Source organism: Ranitomeya variabilis, chromosome 4 (assembly GCF_051348905.1).
Source record: "Ranitomeya variabilis isolate aRanVar5 chromosome 4, aRanVar5.hap1, whole genome shotgun sequence".
NCBI classification, from domain to species: domain Eukaryota; kingdom Metazoa; phylum Chordata; class Amphibia; order Anura; family Dendrobatidae; genus Ranitomeya; species Ranitomeya variabilis.
In genome coordinates this window covers 319,674,946-319,689,889 of record NC_135235.1, presented here as the reverse complement: position 1 = coordinate 319,689,889, position 14,944 = coordinate 319,674,946, and the positions used below count along the sequence as shown (strand labels likewise).

At 47.0% G+C, this 14,944-nt stretch overlaps 1 protein-coding gene across 6 annotated transcripts in view; it reads left to right on the top strand.

Moving 5' to 3' along the window:
* The window catches only part of TBCEL (tubulin folding cofactor E like), a 94,982-nt gene that overhangs the window by 34,226 nt on the left and 45,812 nt on the right, over nucleotides 1-14,944 (top strand). For 5 of the 6 annotated variants that reach the window (XM_077250478.1, XM_077250477.1, XM_077250479.1 and 2 more), the window contains one exon: nucleotides 3,568-3,709. In XM_077250478.1, coding sequence (XP_077106593.1) covers nucleotides 3,577-3,709 — 133 coding nt within the window. In that variant the 5' untranslated portion in view covers nucleotides 3,568-3,576. Of the gene's footprint in view, nucleotides 1-2,984; nucleotides 3,005-3,567; nucleotides 3,710-14,944 lie in introns of those variants that run through there. The other variant, XM_077250476.1, reaches the window with a different exon arrangement.

Below are 14,944 nucleotides of genomic sequence, written 5' to 3'. Positions count from 1 at the left end.
ACTATATCTGTTTTTCACAGATCCATAGACTAACACGGACAGCCCATGGATGGCACATGTAAGACTGTATGTGTTTTTCATGGACCCATAGGCTTGTATTGGCACTTGTCATGTGTGCTGCCAGAAAAAAACTGACATATCTCCATGTATTTTGCATGGACACAGGGTACATGTAAAAACACAGACATGTGCACAGCGGCATAGGTTATAGTGGGTAAGTGTGAGACCATGATAAAAGCAGATAGAACACATGCTGGAAACATGGAAATGTGAAAGCGGTCTCATGGACCTTTACCCTCTAACCGGCTCATGTTCACTCTTTGTGGTAGGTCCACAACAAACCAAACTCTTCGAACCCTCCAAAATTCTGTGTTAACAGGTATGCATTTGTTTTAGTCTTAATCATCCTTCTTCTCTGCTAGAATACTAAAACTTAACATGGACAAAACAGAATTGGTCATCTTTCCCCCATTTCACTCAAACCCTTCCAACAAACCTGTAAATCAAAGTAAATGGCTGCCCACTCTCGCCAGTCCCACAAGCTCCCTGCCTCGGGGTAATCCTTGACTCTGATCTCTCCTTCAAACCAAATATCCTGCCGACTCAAACTCAAAATCATTTCTAAGATCCACAAATTCCTTAATCAAGAATTTGCAAAAACACTAGTCCATGCCCTCACCATCTCCCACCTTGACAGGGCCACTGTCACCCCCCTCCAGCCGTTATAAATTAAAGAGCCACCTTGTGCAGCAGTAATGCTGCAGTCTAACAAGTTGGCTCTTTTAGTTTTTGATTCCGTTATTCCCTCAATAAAGCGTTTTAAAATTTGTACAAAATAACCTGTCCTTAGACCTGGAGGCGGTCCGAAGCTTCCTCGGTGAATCTCCCAACGGCCGTCACTCTTCTCTTTTGGGGGATGTAGTCGCCGCCCCCTGAGCGCTGTTTCTTCTTAAATCCGGCGCCTGCGCTGTGCGTGCCTGCCTGGGGCAGGCGCAGTCTTCATTGTTTGTCATAGGTCAGATGCAGGGTGCCCTGTTGCTGAATCCCCGCCCCGCACTGTGTTATTCATTATGCACAGTGCGGGGCTGGGGTTCCTGGGCATGCGCACTGCGCTGTTCAGACGCTCCCCCGGTCCCCCGCCTTCCAGCGTTGCCGTAATATACAGGTTTCCTTGCCAGCGTTTGGAATGAAGCAGCCGCAAATAACAACGCTGGAAGGTGGGGGAGCTGGGGGAGCGTCTGAGCTGGGGGAGCGTCTGAACAGCGCAGTGCGCTTGCCCAGGAACCCCAGCCCCGCACTGTGCATAATGAATAACACAGTGCGGGGCGGGGATTCAGCAACAGGGCACCCTGCATCTGACCTATGACGGACAATGAAGACTGCGCCTGCCCCAGGCAGGCACGCACAGCGCAGGCGCCGGATTTAAGAAGAAACAGCGCGCAGGGGGCGGCGACCACATCCCCCAGAAGAGAAGAGTGACGGCCGTTGGGAGATTCACTGAGGAAGCTTCGGACCACCTCCAGGTCTAAGGACAGGTTATTTTGTACAAATTTTAAAACGCTTTATTGAGGGAATAACTGAATCAAAAACTAAAAGAGCCACCTTGTTAGACTGCAGCATTACTGCTGCACAAGGTGGCTCTTTTAGTTTATAACGGCTGGAGGGGGGTGACAGTGGCCCTTTAACTACTGCAACCTCATGCTCTGTGGTCTCCCTTATAACACTCTCGCACCCCTTCAATCTATTCTAAACTCTGTTGCCCGTCTAGTCCTCCTGTCTCCCGACTTTTCCCCGGCCTCTCCCCTCTGTCAGTCTCTTCACTGGCTCCCCATTTCCCAGAGACTGCAGTTCAAAACCCTAACCATGACATACAAAGCCATCCACAACCTGTCTCCTCCATACATTTGTGACCTCGTCTCCCGGTAGTTTCCTGCACGCAACCTCCGATCCTCACAAGATCTCCTTCTCGACTCCCCTCTTATCTCTTCTTCCCACAATCGTATACAAGACTTCTCCCGCGCATCATCCCTACTCTGGAACCCTCTAACACAACACATCAGACTCTCGCCTACCATCGAAACTTTCAAAAAGAGCCTGAAGACCCACCTCTTTTGACAAGCCTACAACCTGCAGTAACCACCGATCAACCAAACCGCTGCACGACCAGCTCTATCTTCACCCACTGTATCCTCACCCATCAATGGTAGCTTGTGAGCCTTCACAGGCAGGGTCATCTCTCCTCCTGTACCAGTCGTGACTTGTATTGTTTAAGATTATTGTACTTCTTTTTATTATGTATACCCCTCCTTACATGTAAAGCGCCATGGAATAAATGTCTCTATAATAATAATTATGATGATAATACAGCTCATAATTCTGATATGAAGACATCAGCTTTATTAATTGGAAACTGATGATGATAATTATAGTCTGAATAATCTCTATAAGGTTCTTCAGCTTCAAAAAGGTCACAAACGCCTTAAATTTTGTTCCGGATAGGGCAAAAATGTGCTCTATTTTTATGGACTGAATTTCTGGACGGTTGTCAACCCCTACTGCCGAGCGCTGCGCTCAGCGTTTTCTGCCAGCCTGATTGAGAATGAATGCAGCAGCGGTCAGGCGTCTGACCTCTCACACTATTGTAATAAGACAAAATTATTCCCGTCGGAAAGAAAAAGTCTCCAATCTGCCGATCAGTATAGGCCCCAGAGGAGGGGCAGCCACCGATCAGAAACACTGGTGAGAACTTGTTTTTCTTGGACAACCCCTCTTGTATTAGTTACCAAGCTCTTGGCATTTGACAACCTCTCCTTGTCTCTCGGACAATACCTGTGGTGGGGTTACTCAGGGTCTTCTTCTGTTGTCGTTTTTTCTCATAGTGCAAATACTGCCATCCTTACTGTTGATGCCCAATTGTACCCTTCCTCCGTCTATAAGGGTACATGCGTATGAGGTGGATACATGCTGCAAATCGCCACCAAATGTCTATTCCCAAGCAGAAAATGTGCGTAACCTGTTGTTACATTTTTAAAAATCTCATCTGTATTTTGCTGCGGATTGTCCACACAGAACGTCTTTTCTACTTTTGGTCTTTGTCTGCCGGAATCTCTGCTCATGCCCCCGCTGCTCCATGGACTGTGTGTGTCAGTACGTCAGTGAGCGGCTCCCGGACATGAGATGTTTTCCATTTCAGTGCACACCCAGGTTTATTTGCAGATGAGATTTATCTCAATGTTCTTTTTAAAGCAAGAAAAAATCAATGCAGTAACTGTGTCGTCCTGTTTTCTCCGCTGCAGACATTTCCCAGCGCGGAGGTGGGAGGGCGAGATATGCATTGGGCATGGATAACGCCACATCTAACCTTCCATCCACAACCGTCTTCTGTCTTCTGCTCCTTTTTTTCGTACAATGACACTTTTGAAGAAATCTGTACAAGGAGAGCTGATAGTCACCCTGTCGGGGCCACAATCCCACAAACTGCCTTTTGGAAATGTCCACAGGGGTTGGGGTTGTGTAACTTCGAGGTTTTTCACCGTCATCTGTAATCCCATGTCATTGTTCTTCTAGGAAGCAGATATGGAACCACCTTGTGGAAGGAGTTTCATGCAAGTGCTGTGTGAGAAGTACAGCCCGGAAAACTTCCCGTACAGGAGGGGTCCAGGTGCTGGAGTCCATGTCCCCCCAGGGCCACAAGTGTCACCCATGAAAGGTAACAGATGATGTAATAATAAACTACTTGGCAGAGAGTTAAAGAGTTATCCCAATTTGAGACCTCTGGGATATATCCAAAAGATATGCCATAATATCCCAGATGGACAGCCCCTTTAATGAGGACCTATAAGGTTCCCCAAGGCCCCTAAACCGCCACCGCTATCACACAGAGCCGCATTCCTGCTTTCTAATCTAGATTGTGGGGGGGACAGCTCTGCTGCTATAAGCCTCAAAATCACTTATGTTTCTCCACTTATTATATGCTAATTAAGTAGGACTAGTCCGGGGGGCGTCTATTTCCGGCCTCAGGTGCTGTAATCACACCCACTCGGTGTGATAAGCGTCATATCCTAAGTGCAGGTGTTCAACATCCTGCTCGTTAGCAGTTACTGGGGACTGTAAAGATGTCAATCATGCCGAGGAGACGTGATTATATCACCAGAGGCCCGGATTAGTCTGGAGGTACCGACGCTCCACCGGACTAGTCCTGGCTAATTAGCATATAATGAGCGGAGAAACTAATGTGTTATTGCAGCAGAGCTTTGTCACATCACACACTTGGTTATCCCCTAAGTGCAAGATGACGTTCCTGTACATTAGCACTGGGGTCCGCCAATGACGAGGGCTCGGGAGCTGTAGAGTCCGGCTCTATTACATGGCTGGGATCCGTCTCCACAGCCGAGCTCTGATCATTGGTGATGGCAGCTGTAAATGAAGCGATGCTGGGTCTGTGCTCCTCCACTGCCATCGGCACCACGAGACCTTGTTCTGCTGAAGGACACCATGGCTGCCCCCGGCAGAGCTTCATCGGAGACCACGACTCACAATAGATATTTTAATGCATTAGTCATGCAGTATATAGTATAAGAGATCGAATGATCACAGATTCAAGTCCTATGGGGAATAAAAAGTTACATAAAAAAAAATATATATATATATATATACACTCACCGGCCACTTTATTAGGTACACCATGCTAATGACGGGTTGGACCCCCTTTTGCCTTCAGAACTGCCTCAATTCTTCGTGGCATAGATTCAACAAGGTGCTGGAAGCATTCCTCAGAGATTTTGGTCCATATTGACATGATGGCATCACACAGTTGCCGCAGATTTGTCGGCTGCACATCCCAAAGATGCTCCATACAAGGCAGGATGGATCCATACTTTCATGTTGTTTACGCCAAATTCAGACCCTACCATCCGAATGTCGCAGCAGAAATCGAGACTCATCAGACCAAGCAACGTTTTTCCAATCTTCTACTGTCCAATTTCGATGAGCTTGTACAAATTGTAGCCTCAGTTTCCTGTTCTTAGCTGAAAGGAGTGGTACCCGGTGTGGTCTTCTGCTGCTGTAGCCCATCTGCCTCAAAGTTCGACGCACTGTGCGTTCAGAGATGCTCTTAGGCCTACCTTGGTTGTAACGGGTGGCGATTTGAGTCACTGTTGCCTTTCTATCAGCTCGAACCAGTCTGCCCATTCTCCTCTGACCTCTGGCATCAACAAGGCATTTCCGCCCACAGAACTGCCGCTCACTGGATTTTTTTTCTTTTTCGGACCATTCTCTGTAAACCCTAGAGATGGTTGTGCGTGAAAATCCCAGTAGATCAGCAGTTTCTGAAATACTCAGACCAGCCCTTCTGGCACCAACAACCATGCCACGTTCAAAGGCACTCAAATCACCTTTCTTCCCCATACTGATGCTCGGTTTGAACTGCAGGAGATTGTCTTGACCATGTCTACATGCCTAAATGCACTGAGTTGCCGCCATGTGATTGGCTGATTAGAAATTAAGTGTTAACAAGAAGTAGGACAGGTGTTCCTAATAAAGTGGCCGGTGAGTGTATATATATGTACTGTATATATATATATTTTTATATATATATATATAATATATCCTTTCCTCCAATAAAAATAAAGACATGTGAGAGATAACCGTGTTTGTTATCACCGAATCCATAAAAATCTGGTCTATTAAAATACAGAATTAATTAACCAGTAAATGCTATCAGGAGGAAAAAAAATGAAAAGGCAAAATTGCAGTTTATCACTCCCCAAAGCTCTGTTAAAGAAAACAAAACATTAAGTAAAAAGCGATCAAAATGTTTTACATAGCCCAAAATGGTATCAATGAAAGCAACATTTTGCCACACAAAGAACAATTCCTCAGACGGCTCCAAACTAAAAATGTGACAAGTCTGTGAAAGTCGTGACACAAGCTAAAACATTTTTTTTTCTGAAGTTTTAAATATTTATTTCACCACTTAAATAAAATCAAACCCAAAAAACCCTATTCAAGTTTGGTCTGGCCGTAATTGTACTGACCTGGAGAATCCTATTTACCATACACTGAACATCGGGGGAGAAACCGCATAAAACAGGGGCGGGAGTACGATTTCATTCCACTTGGAATTTAGTTTTCCTTTTTCAGTACATTGTGTGGTAGAATGAATGGGGCCATCAAAAACGACAACAGATGACGGACACTTACAGCGATGGTAACAGGAAAATCTTTTGTAAGAAGGGTAGGAAAAAATGTGTGCAAGTCTAAAAATCGCCTGGTCATGAGTTAAAAAGCAGTGCTAGAGCTCTGCATGACACCTGCGGGAGATGGGGGCCTAGGGGAACATGACACATTCCCTTTAACTAGAAATGGTGCATTAATTTGGGCAGAATTTTGTGCTGGGAGTGTTTCTGCACTCCGGCAGTACAGGGGAGCAGGGCTTTGTGCTGCCGCAGGTGCCCGTGCCGCAGGGTCCTGCCAGGTCTCATATACTCGCACGGCTGAATGAACGGAAGATATTGTTACCGCTGCTTCAATCAGAAATTAAAAAAAAAAAAGGCTTTGCAAATAGATGGTTACAAATATGTCACCGTTGTGTGTCCCCAGGGTCACACATCATAGACACAGCCTGTGTTCCCAGTAGGCGGGGGGTCTGATAGATGGGAGTATGACGGCACTTGTCTCTGCGATCATCTGCTGCCCCTTTTTCACGTTGGGGTCACACAGCCATAGATTTCCTCATCCAAGAGCATCGGACCAATTATTCTAATGACACTGATCAGAGTTTGATCCAATGTCAGCATAATGTGATTTGATTCTCTCAGATGAGGAGAATCGTACCACACTGTGAGGAGCAGATGGAGAACAAAATGTCTCCCATCCTCTCCATTCTGTGAGTCTGCGAAAATCAAGCTGCACTGGGATGTCATCTGAGTGCAGTCCGATGATTTCCATGCACACACAGACTTGAATGGCTGAGTCTCTTAGTAAGCACCTGTTCATTGCCAACAACTGCACCACAACTTCTATCCAAAAGAATAGGAGCTCCGCTGCAGTGCCAGGCGGCAGTGACCAGCAGAGACCGCTACACTGTGACCGGAGCTGTGCTCAGCTGCTACTTTAAAAGAGGCAGAATGACTGTACAAACCAAGTGCAGAAGCTCTGTGCTTCACGGCGGGGCCAGTCATATATACACTTAACCACCTGCTCGGAAGCCGGAGCTGTCAATCACACAAGGGGGGAGGATGGAGATAGATGGAAACCAAGCCGGGGGGAAGGTGTGTATAAATGATTGGCCCCGCCGAGCTCCTGTGCTGGGTTTGTACAGTCATTCTGTGCTGAGAGTCCCTTTATAGAGGGCCGATTCATTATTAGATGTTGCGCACACCAGTCTTAATGATAGGCACACTTAGGCTGTGTGCACACGTAGCAGATTTTTCGCGTTTTTTTCGCTATAAAAACGCAAAAAAAAGCATACATTATGCATCCCATCATTTAGAATGCATTCCGCAATTTTTGTGCACATGATGCGTTTTTTTTCCGCGAAAAAAACGCAGCATGTTCATTAATTTTGCGGATTTTCCACTATATTATTGCATTGGGAACCTCCGGAAAAATCCACACAAAAAAACGCACCAAAAACGCAGTAAAAAACGCGAGAAAAACGCATGCATATTTCTTGCAGAAAATGTCCTGTTTTGCTTAGGAAATTTCTGCAAGAAATCCTGAACATGGGCACACTAATGATGGGCGCGCTAATGATGGGCGCGCTAATGATGGGCGCACTAATGATGGGCGCACTAATGATGGGCGCCCTGGAGTAAGGTGCTTCTGAGTCAATCATGGGTGCACGCCACGTACTGAATTGGGCGCCTCTGACCCTGGGCGTGCTTCTCAGGCCATTACTGGAGGACATTTCTGGATAAGGTACATCTCAACATTTCATGACTTTGCCTTGCCTAGACAACCCCTTTAAGTGGGAAAAGCTGGGTGATTTTTTATATAGTGCTATTCACAAGAATGATGAGGGGATGAACATCACGCAATTGGAATAAGCAGAGCAGCAAAGCAAGAGCGGGTCTACCCGGTATCCAAGGGGCAGAGACGGCTGAACGGATAGGACGAGAATCAGAGACCGGGCAGTCTCTGACATGGGTCTCCTGTGTGGGCGCGGTGCGCTGATCATCTGCTCCCTAAAGAAATGACAAGCGCACAGAGCCGGGCGTGTAATCCAATGCACAGGTCCATTCATACAGAACCACAATGGGCCGCACAGAGCCGAGCGTATAGTGTAATGCACAGGTCCATCATACAGAACCACAATGGGCCGCACAGAGCCGGGCGTGTAGTGTAATGCACAGGTCCATCATACAGAACCATGATGGGCCGCACAGAGCCGGGCGTGTAGTGTAATGCACAGGTCTATCATACAGAACCATGATGGGCCGCACAGAGCCGGGCGTGTAGTGTAATGCACAGGTCCATCATACAGAACTATGATGGGCCGCACAGAGCCGGGCGTGTAGTGTAATGCGCAGGTCTATCATACAGAACCACAATGGGCCGCACAGAGCCAGGTGTGTAATCTAATGCACAGGTCCATCATACAGAACCATGATGGGCCACACAGAGCCGGGCATGTAGTCTAATGCACAGGTCCATCATACAGAACCACAATGGGCCGCACAGAGCCAGGTGTGTAATCTAATGCACAGGTCCATCATACAGAACCATGATGGGCCACACAGAGCCGGGCGTGTAGTCTAATGCACAGGTCCATCATACAGAACCACAATGGGCCGCACAGAGCCGGGCGTGTAATCTAATGCACAGGTCCATAATACAGAATCACAATGGGCCGCACAGGGCCGGGCGTGTAGTGTAATGCACAGGTCCATCATACAGAACCACGATGGACCCCACAGAGCCGGGCGTGTAGTCTAATGCACAGGTCTATCATACAGAACCATGATGGGCCGCACAGAGCCAGGCGTGTAGTGTAATGCACAGGTCTATCATACAGAACCATGATGGACCGCACAGAGCCGGACGTGTAGTCTAATGCACAGGTCTATCATACAGAACCACAATGGGCCGCACAGAGCCAGGTGTGTAATCTAATGCACAGGTCCATCATACAGAACCATGATGGGCCACACAGAGCCGGGCGTGTAGTCTAATGCACAGGTCCATCATACAGAACCACAATGGGCCGCACAGAGCCAGGTGTGTAATCTAATGCACAGGTCCATCATACAGAACCATGATGGGCCACACAGAGCCGGGCGTGTAGTCTAATTCACAGGTCCATCATACAGAACCACGATGGGCGGTGTTGTGGATTCTGTTTGTGGGCTCCCTCTGGTGGTTACTGCTGGTACTGGGTGACTTTGGTGGGTTGCGGCCTTTGGTTTCCACCTGTCCATCAGTGGCTGGGTGTTTCCTATTTACCTGGCCTTTCTGTCATTCCCTTGCCGGCTATCAATGTATTCAGATGTGCTCTGTTTGGTTCCTGCCTACCTGCTCCCAGATCTTTCAGGATAAGCTAAGTGCTGATTTTCAGTTGTTTGGTTTTTTGTCCAGCTTGCTTATTATGTCTCTATGCTAGCTGGTAGCTCTAGTGGACTGAGGTTCTCCCCATGTGCCATGAGTTGGCACATGGGTTCTTGTAATCTCAGGATGGTTTTTTTGATTAGGGTTTTTTGCTGACCGCTCAGTCCCCTTTTGTATCGTTCTGCTTTCTAGTTTACAGCGGGCCTCAATTTGCTAAAACTATATATATCATCTCTATGTGTGTGCCTTCCTCTCATTTCACCGTCAATACATGTGGGGGGCAACTATATCTTTTGGGGTTCATTCCTCTGGAGGCAAGTGAGGTCTTTATTTTCTCTGCAGTGCTAGTTAGCTCTTAGGCTGGTGCGTGGCGTCTAGAACCAACGTAGGCACGCTCCCTGGCTATCTCTAGTTGCGTTTGTCAGGCGTAGGGCAGCGGTCAGCCCAGGTTCCATCACCCCAGAGCTCGTCCGTAATATATTTGTACTTTGCTTGTCCTGTGCTATCCCTAGCCATTGGGATTCATGACAGTATAGCCGGCCCACAAAGTGTTAATTGTTTGGGCTGAAGCAGGAGAAAGAGAAGTGTTTAAGGGAAATTTTTTTTTTTTTTTTTTTTCCCTTCAGAGTTTTGCTGCCTAGCCCTTAATTGCTGTCTAGCTGCTTCTTACCTCCTCTTAACCCTTGAATGGCTCTGATCTTAGCTGTTTAACATGGATGTCCAGAGTTTGGCTTCCAGCCTGAGTAATCTCGCGGCAAAAGTTCAAAACATACAGGATTTTGTTGTTCACACTCCCATGTCTGAACCTAGAATTCCTATTCCAGAGTTCTTTTCTGGAGATAGATCTACCTTCCTGAATTTCAGGAACAATTGTAAATTGTTTCTTTCTTTAAAATCTCGCTCCTCTGGAGACTCTGCTCAACAGGTCAAGATTGTAATATCTTTCCTGCGGGGCGACCCTCAGAATTGGGCATTTGCATTGGCACCAGGGGATCCTGCATTGCTCAGTGTGGATGCGTTTTTTCTGGCATTGGGATTGCTCTATGAGGAACCTAACCTGGAGATTCAGGCTGAAAAGGCTTTATTAGCCCTCTCTCAGGGGCATGATGAAGCGGAGATATATTGTCAGAAGTTTCGGAAATGGTCGGTGCTTACTCAGTGGAATGAGTGCGCCCTGGCTGCAAACTTCAGAAATGGTCTTTTTGAGGCCATTAAGGATATTATGGTGGGGTTCCCTACGCCTACAGGTCTGAATGAGTCTATGGCTATGGCCATTCAGATTGATCGGCGTTTACGGGAGCGCAAACCCGTGCACCAGTTGGCGGTGTCTTCTGAACAGGCACCTGAGACTATGCAATGTGATAGAATTCAGTCCAGAAGTGAACGGCAAAATTATAGGCGGAAAAATGGATTGTGTTTCTATTGTGGTGATTCAGCTCATGTTATATCAGCATGCTCTAAACGCACAAAAAGGGTTGATAAATCTTTTGCCATTGGTACTCTGCAGCCTAAGTTCATTTTGTCTGTGACTCTGATTTTTTCACTGTCTTCCATTTCCGTCGATGCCTATGTGGATTCGGGCGCTGCCCTGAGTCTTATGGATTGGTCATTTGCTAAACGCTGCGGTTTTAGTCTGGAACCTCTGGAAGTTCCTATTCCTCTGAAGGGAATTGACTCTACACCATTGGCTATGAATAAACCGCAGTATTGGACACAAGTGACCATGCGCATGACTCCCGTTCATCAGGAGGTGATTCGCTTCCTTGTACTGTATAATTTACATGATGTACTAGTGCTTGGTCTGCCATGGTTACAAACTCATAATCCTGTCCTGGGCTGGAAAACAATGTCTGTGTTAAGCTGGGGATGTCAGGGGGTTCATGATGATGCACCTCCGATTTCAATCGCTTCATCTACTCCTTCTGAGATCCCTGCGTTTTTGTCTGACTATAGGGATGTTTTTGAGGAGCCTAAGCTCAATTCGCTCCCTCCGCATAGAGATTGTGACTGTGCTATAGAATTGATTCCTGGCAGTAAGTTCCCTAAGGGTCGTTTATTTAATCTGTCACTGCCAGAGCATACTGCTATGCGGAATTATATTAAGGAGTCCTTGGAAAAGGGACATATTCGTCCATCTTCGTCCCCTCTGGGAGCAGGTTTTTTTTTCGTGGCAAAAAAAGATGGTTCCCTGAGGCCTTGTATAGATTATCGCCTTCTGAATAAGATTATAGTCAAATACCAGTATCCATTGCCATTATTTACGGATTTGTTTGCTCGCATTAAGGGGGCTAGGTGGTTCACTAAAATAGATCTTCGTGGTGCGTATAATCTGGTGCGGATAAAACAGGGTGATGAGTGGAAAACCGCATTTAATATGCCTGAGGGCCATTTTGAGTATTTGGTAATGCCTTTTGGACTCTCCAATGCTCCGTCAGTCTTTCAGTCCTTTATGCACAATATTTTCCGTGAATATCTGGATAAGTTTATGATTGTGTATTTGGATGATATTTTGGTGTTTTCTGATGACTGGGAGTCTCATGTTCTACAGGTCAGGAAGGTGTTTCAGGTTCTGCGGGCCAATTCTCTGTTTGTGAAGGGCTCAAAGTGTCTCTTCGGAGTCCAGAAGATTTCTTTTTTGGGGTACATTTTTTCTCCTTCTACTATTGAGATGGATCCCGTCAAGGTTCAGGCGATTTGTGACTGGACACAACCTACATCTGTTAAGAGCCTTCAGAAGTTCTTGGGGTTTGCTAATTTTTATCGTCGGTTCATTGCTAATTTTTCCAGTATTGTTAAACCTTTGACTGATTTGACTAAAAAAGGTGCTGATGTTGCTGATTGGTCTCCTGCGGCCGTGGAGGCCTTTCAGGAACTTAAGCGCCGGTTTTCTTCTGCTCCTGTGTTGTGTCAACCAGATGTTTCACTTCCTTTTCAGGTTGAGGTTGATGCTTCCGAGATTGGAGCGGGGGCGGTTTTGTCACAGAGAAGTTCTAATGGCTCGGTGATGAAGCCATGTGCATTCTTCTCTAGAAAATTCTCGCCCGCCGAGTGCAATTATGATGTGGGTAATCGGGAGCTTTTGGCCATGAAGTGGGCATTTGAGGAGTGGCGTCATTGGCTTGAGGGTGCTAAACATCGTGTGGTGGTCTTGACTGATCACAAGAATCTCATTTACCTTGAGTCTGCCAGGCGTTTGAATCCTAGACAGGCTCGTTGGTCGTTGTTTTTTTCTCGTTTCAATTTCGTGGTTTCATACCTGCCAGGTTCAAAGAATGTGAAGGCAGATGCTCTTTCCAGGAGTTTTGTGCCTGACTCTCCTGGAGACTCTGGGCCTACTGGTATCCTTAGGGATGGGGTAATATTGTCCGCCGTATCCCCAGACTTGCGACGTGCATTGCAGGAGTTTCAGGTGGATAAACCGGATCGTTGTCCACCAGAAAGACTGTTTGTTCCGGATGATTGGACCAGTAGAGTCATCTCCGAGGTCCATTCTTCTGTGTTGGCTGGTCATCCTGGAATATTTGGTACTAGAGACTTGGTGGCCAGGTCTTTTTGGTGGCCTTCCTTGTCTAGGGATGTGCGTACCTTTGTGCAGTCTTGTGAAGTGTGTGCTCGAGCTAAGCCTTGCTGTTCTCGGGCCAGTGGGTTGTTGTTATCCTTGCCCATCCCGAAGAGGCCTTGGACGCACATTTCCATGGATTTTATTTCTGATCTCCCGGTTTCACAGAAAATGTCCGTTATCTGGGTTGTGTGTGACCGCTTTTCTAAGATGGTTCATTTGGTGCCCTTGCCTAAATTGCCTTCCTCCTCTGAGTTGGTCCCTTTATTTTTTCAGAACGTGGTTCGTTTGCATGGGATTCCGGAGAATATCGTTTCTGACAGGGGATCCCAGTTTGTGTCTAGATTTTGGCAGACGTTTTGTGCCAAGATGGGCATTGATTTGTCTTTCTCGTCTGCATTCCATCCTCAGACGAATGGCCAGACGGAGCGAACTAATCAGACCTTGGAAACTTATTTGAGGTGTTTTGTTTCTGCTGATCAAGATGACTGGGTTGCTTTTTTGCCACTGGCCGAATTTGCTCTTAATAATCGGGCTAGTTCTGCCACGTTGGTCTCTCCTTTTTTTTGTAATTCGGGGTTTCATCCTCGTTTTTCCTCTGGTCAGGTGGAGCCTTCGGATTGTCCTGGAGTGGACGTGGTGGTGGACAGGCTACATCAGATTTGGAATCAGGTGGTGGACAATTTGAAGTTATCTCAGGAGAAGACTCAGCAGTTTGCTAATCGCCGTCGCCGCGTGGGTCCCCGACTTCTTGTTGGGGATTTGGTGTGGTTGTCTTCTCGTTTTGTCCCTATGAAGGTCTCTTCTCCTAAGTTCAAGCCTCGGTTCATCGGTCCTTATAGGATCTCGGAGATTCTTAACCCTGTATCTTTTCGTTTGGATCTCCCAGGATCGTTTGCTATTCATAATGTGTTCCATCGGTCGTTGTTGCGGAGGTATGAGGTGCCCGTTGTTCCTTCGGTTGAGCCTCCTGCTCCGGTGCTGGTGGAGGGAGAATTGGAGTATGTTGTTGAGAAGATCTTGGATTCTCGTGTTTCCAGACGCAAACTCCAGTATTTGGTTAAGTGGAAGGGTTATGGTCAGGAGGATAATTCCTGGGTGGTCGCCTCCGATGTTCATGCGACTGATTTGGTCCGCGCCTTCCATAGAGCTCACCCTGATCGCCCTGGGGGTTCTCGTGAGGGTTCGGTGACCCCTCCTCAAGGGGGGGTACTGTTGTGGATTCTGTTTGTGGGCTCCCTCTGGTGGTTACTGCTGGTACTGGGTGACTTTGGTGGGTTGCGGCCTTTGGTTTCCACCTGTCCATCAGTGGCTGGGTGTTTCCTATTTACCTGGCCTTTCTGTCATTCCCTTGCCGGCTATCAATGTATTCAGATGTGCTCTGTTTGGTTCCTGCCTACCTGCTCCCAGATCTTTCAGGATAAGCTAAGTGCTGATTTTCAGTTGTTTGTTTTTTGTCCAGCTTGCTTATTATGTCTCTATGCTAGCTGGTAGCTCTAGTGGACTGAGGTTCTCCCCATGTGCCATGAGTTGGCACATGGGTTCTTGTAATCTCAGGATGGTTTTTTTGATTAGGGTTTTTTGCTGACCGCTCAGTCCCCTTTTGTATCGTTCTGCTTTCTAGTTTACAGCGGGCCTCAATTTGCTAAAACTATATATATCATCTCTATGTGTGTGCCTTCCTCTCATTTCACCGTCAATACATGTGGGGGGCAACTATATCTTTTGGGGTTCATTCCTCTGGAGGCAAGTGAGGTCTTTATTTTCTCTGCAGTGCTAGTTAGCTCTTAGGCTGGTGCGTGGCGTCTAGAACCAACGTAGGCACGCTCCCTGGCTATC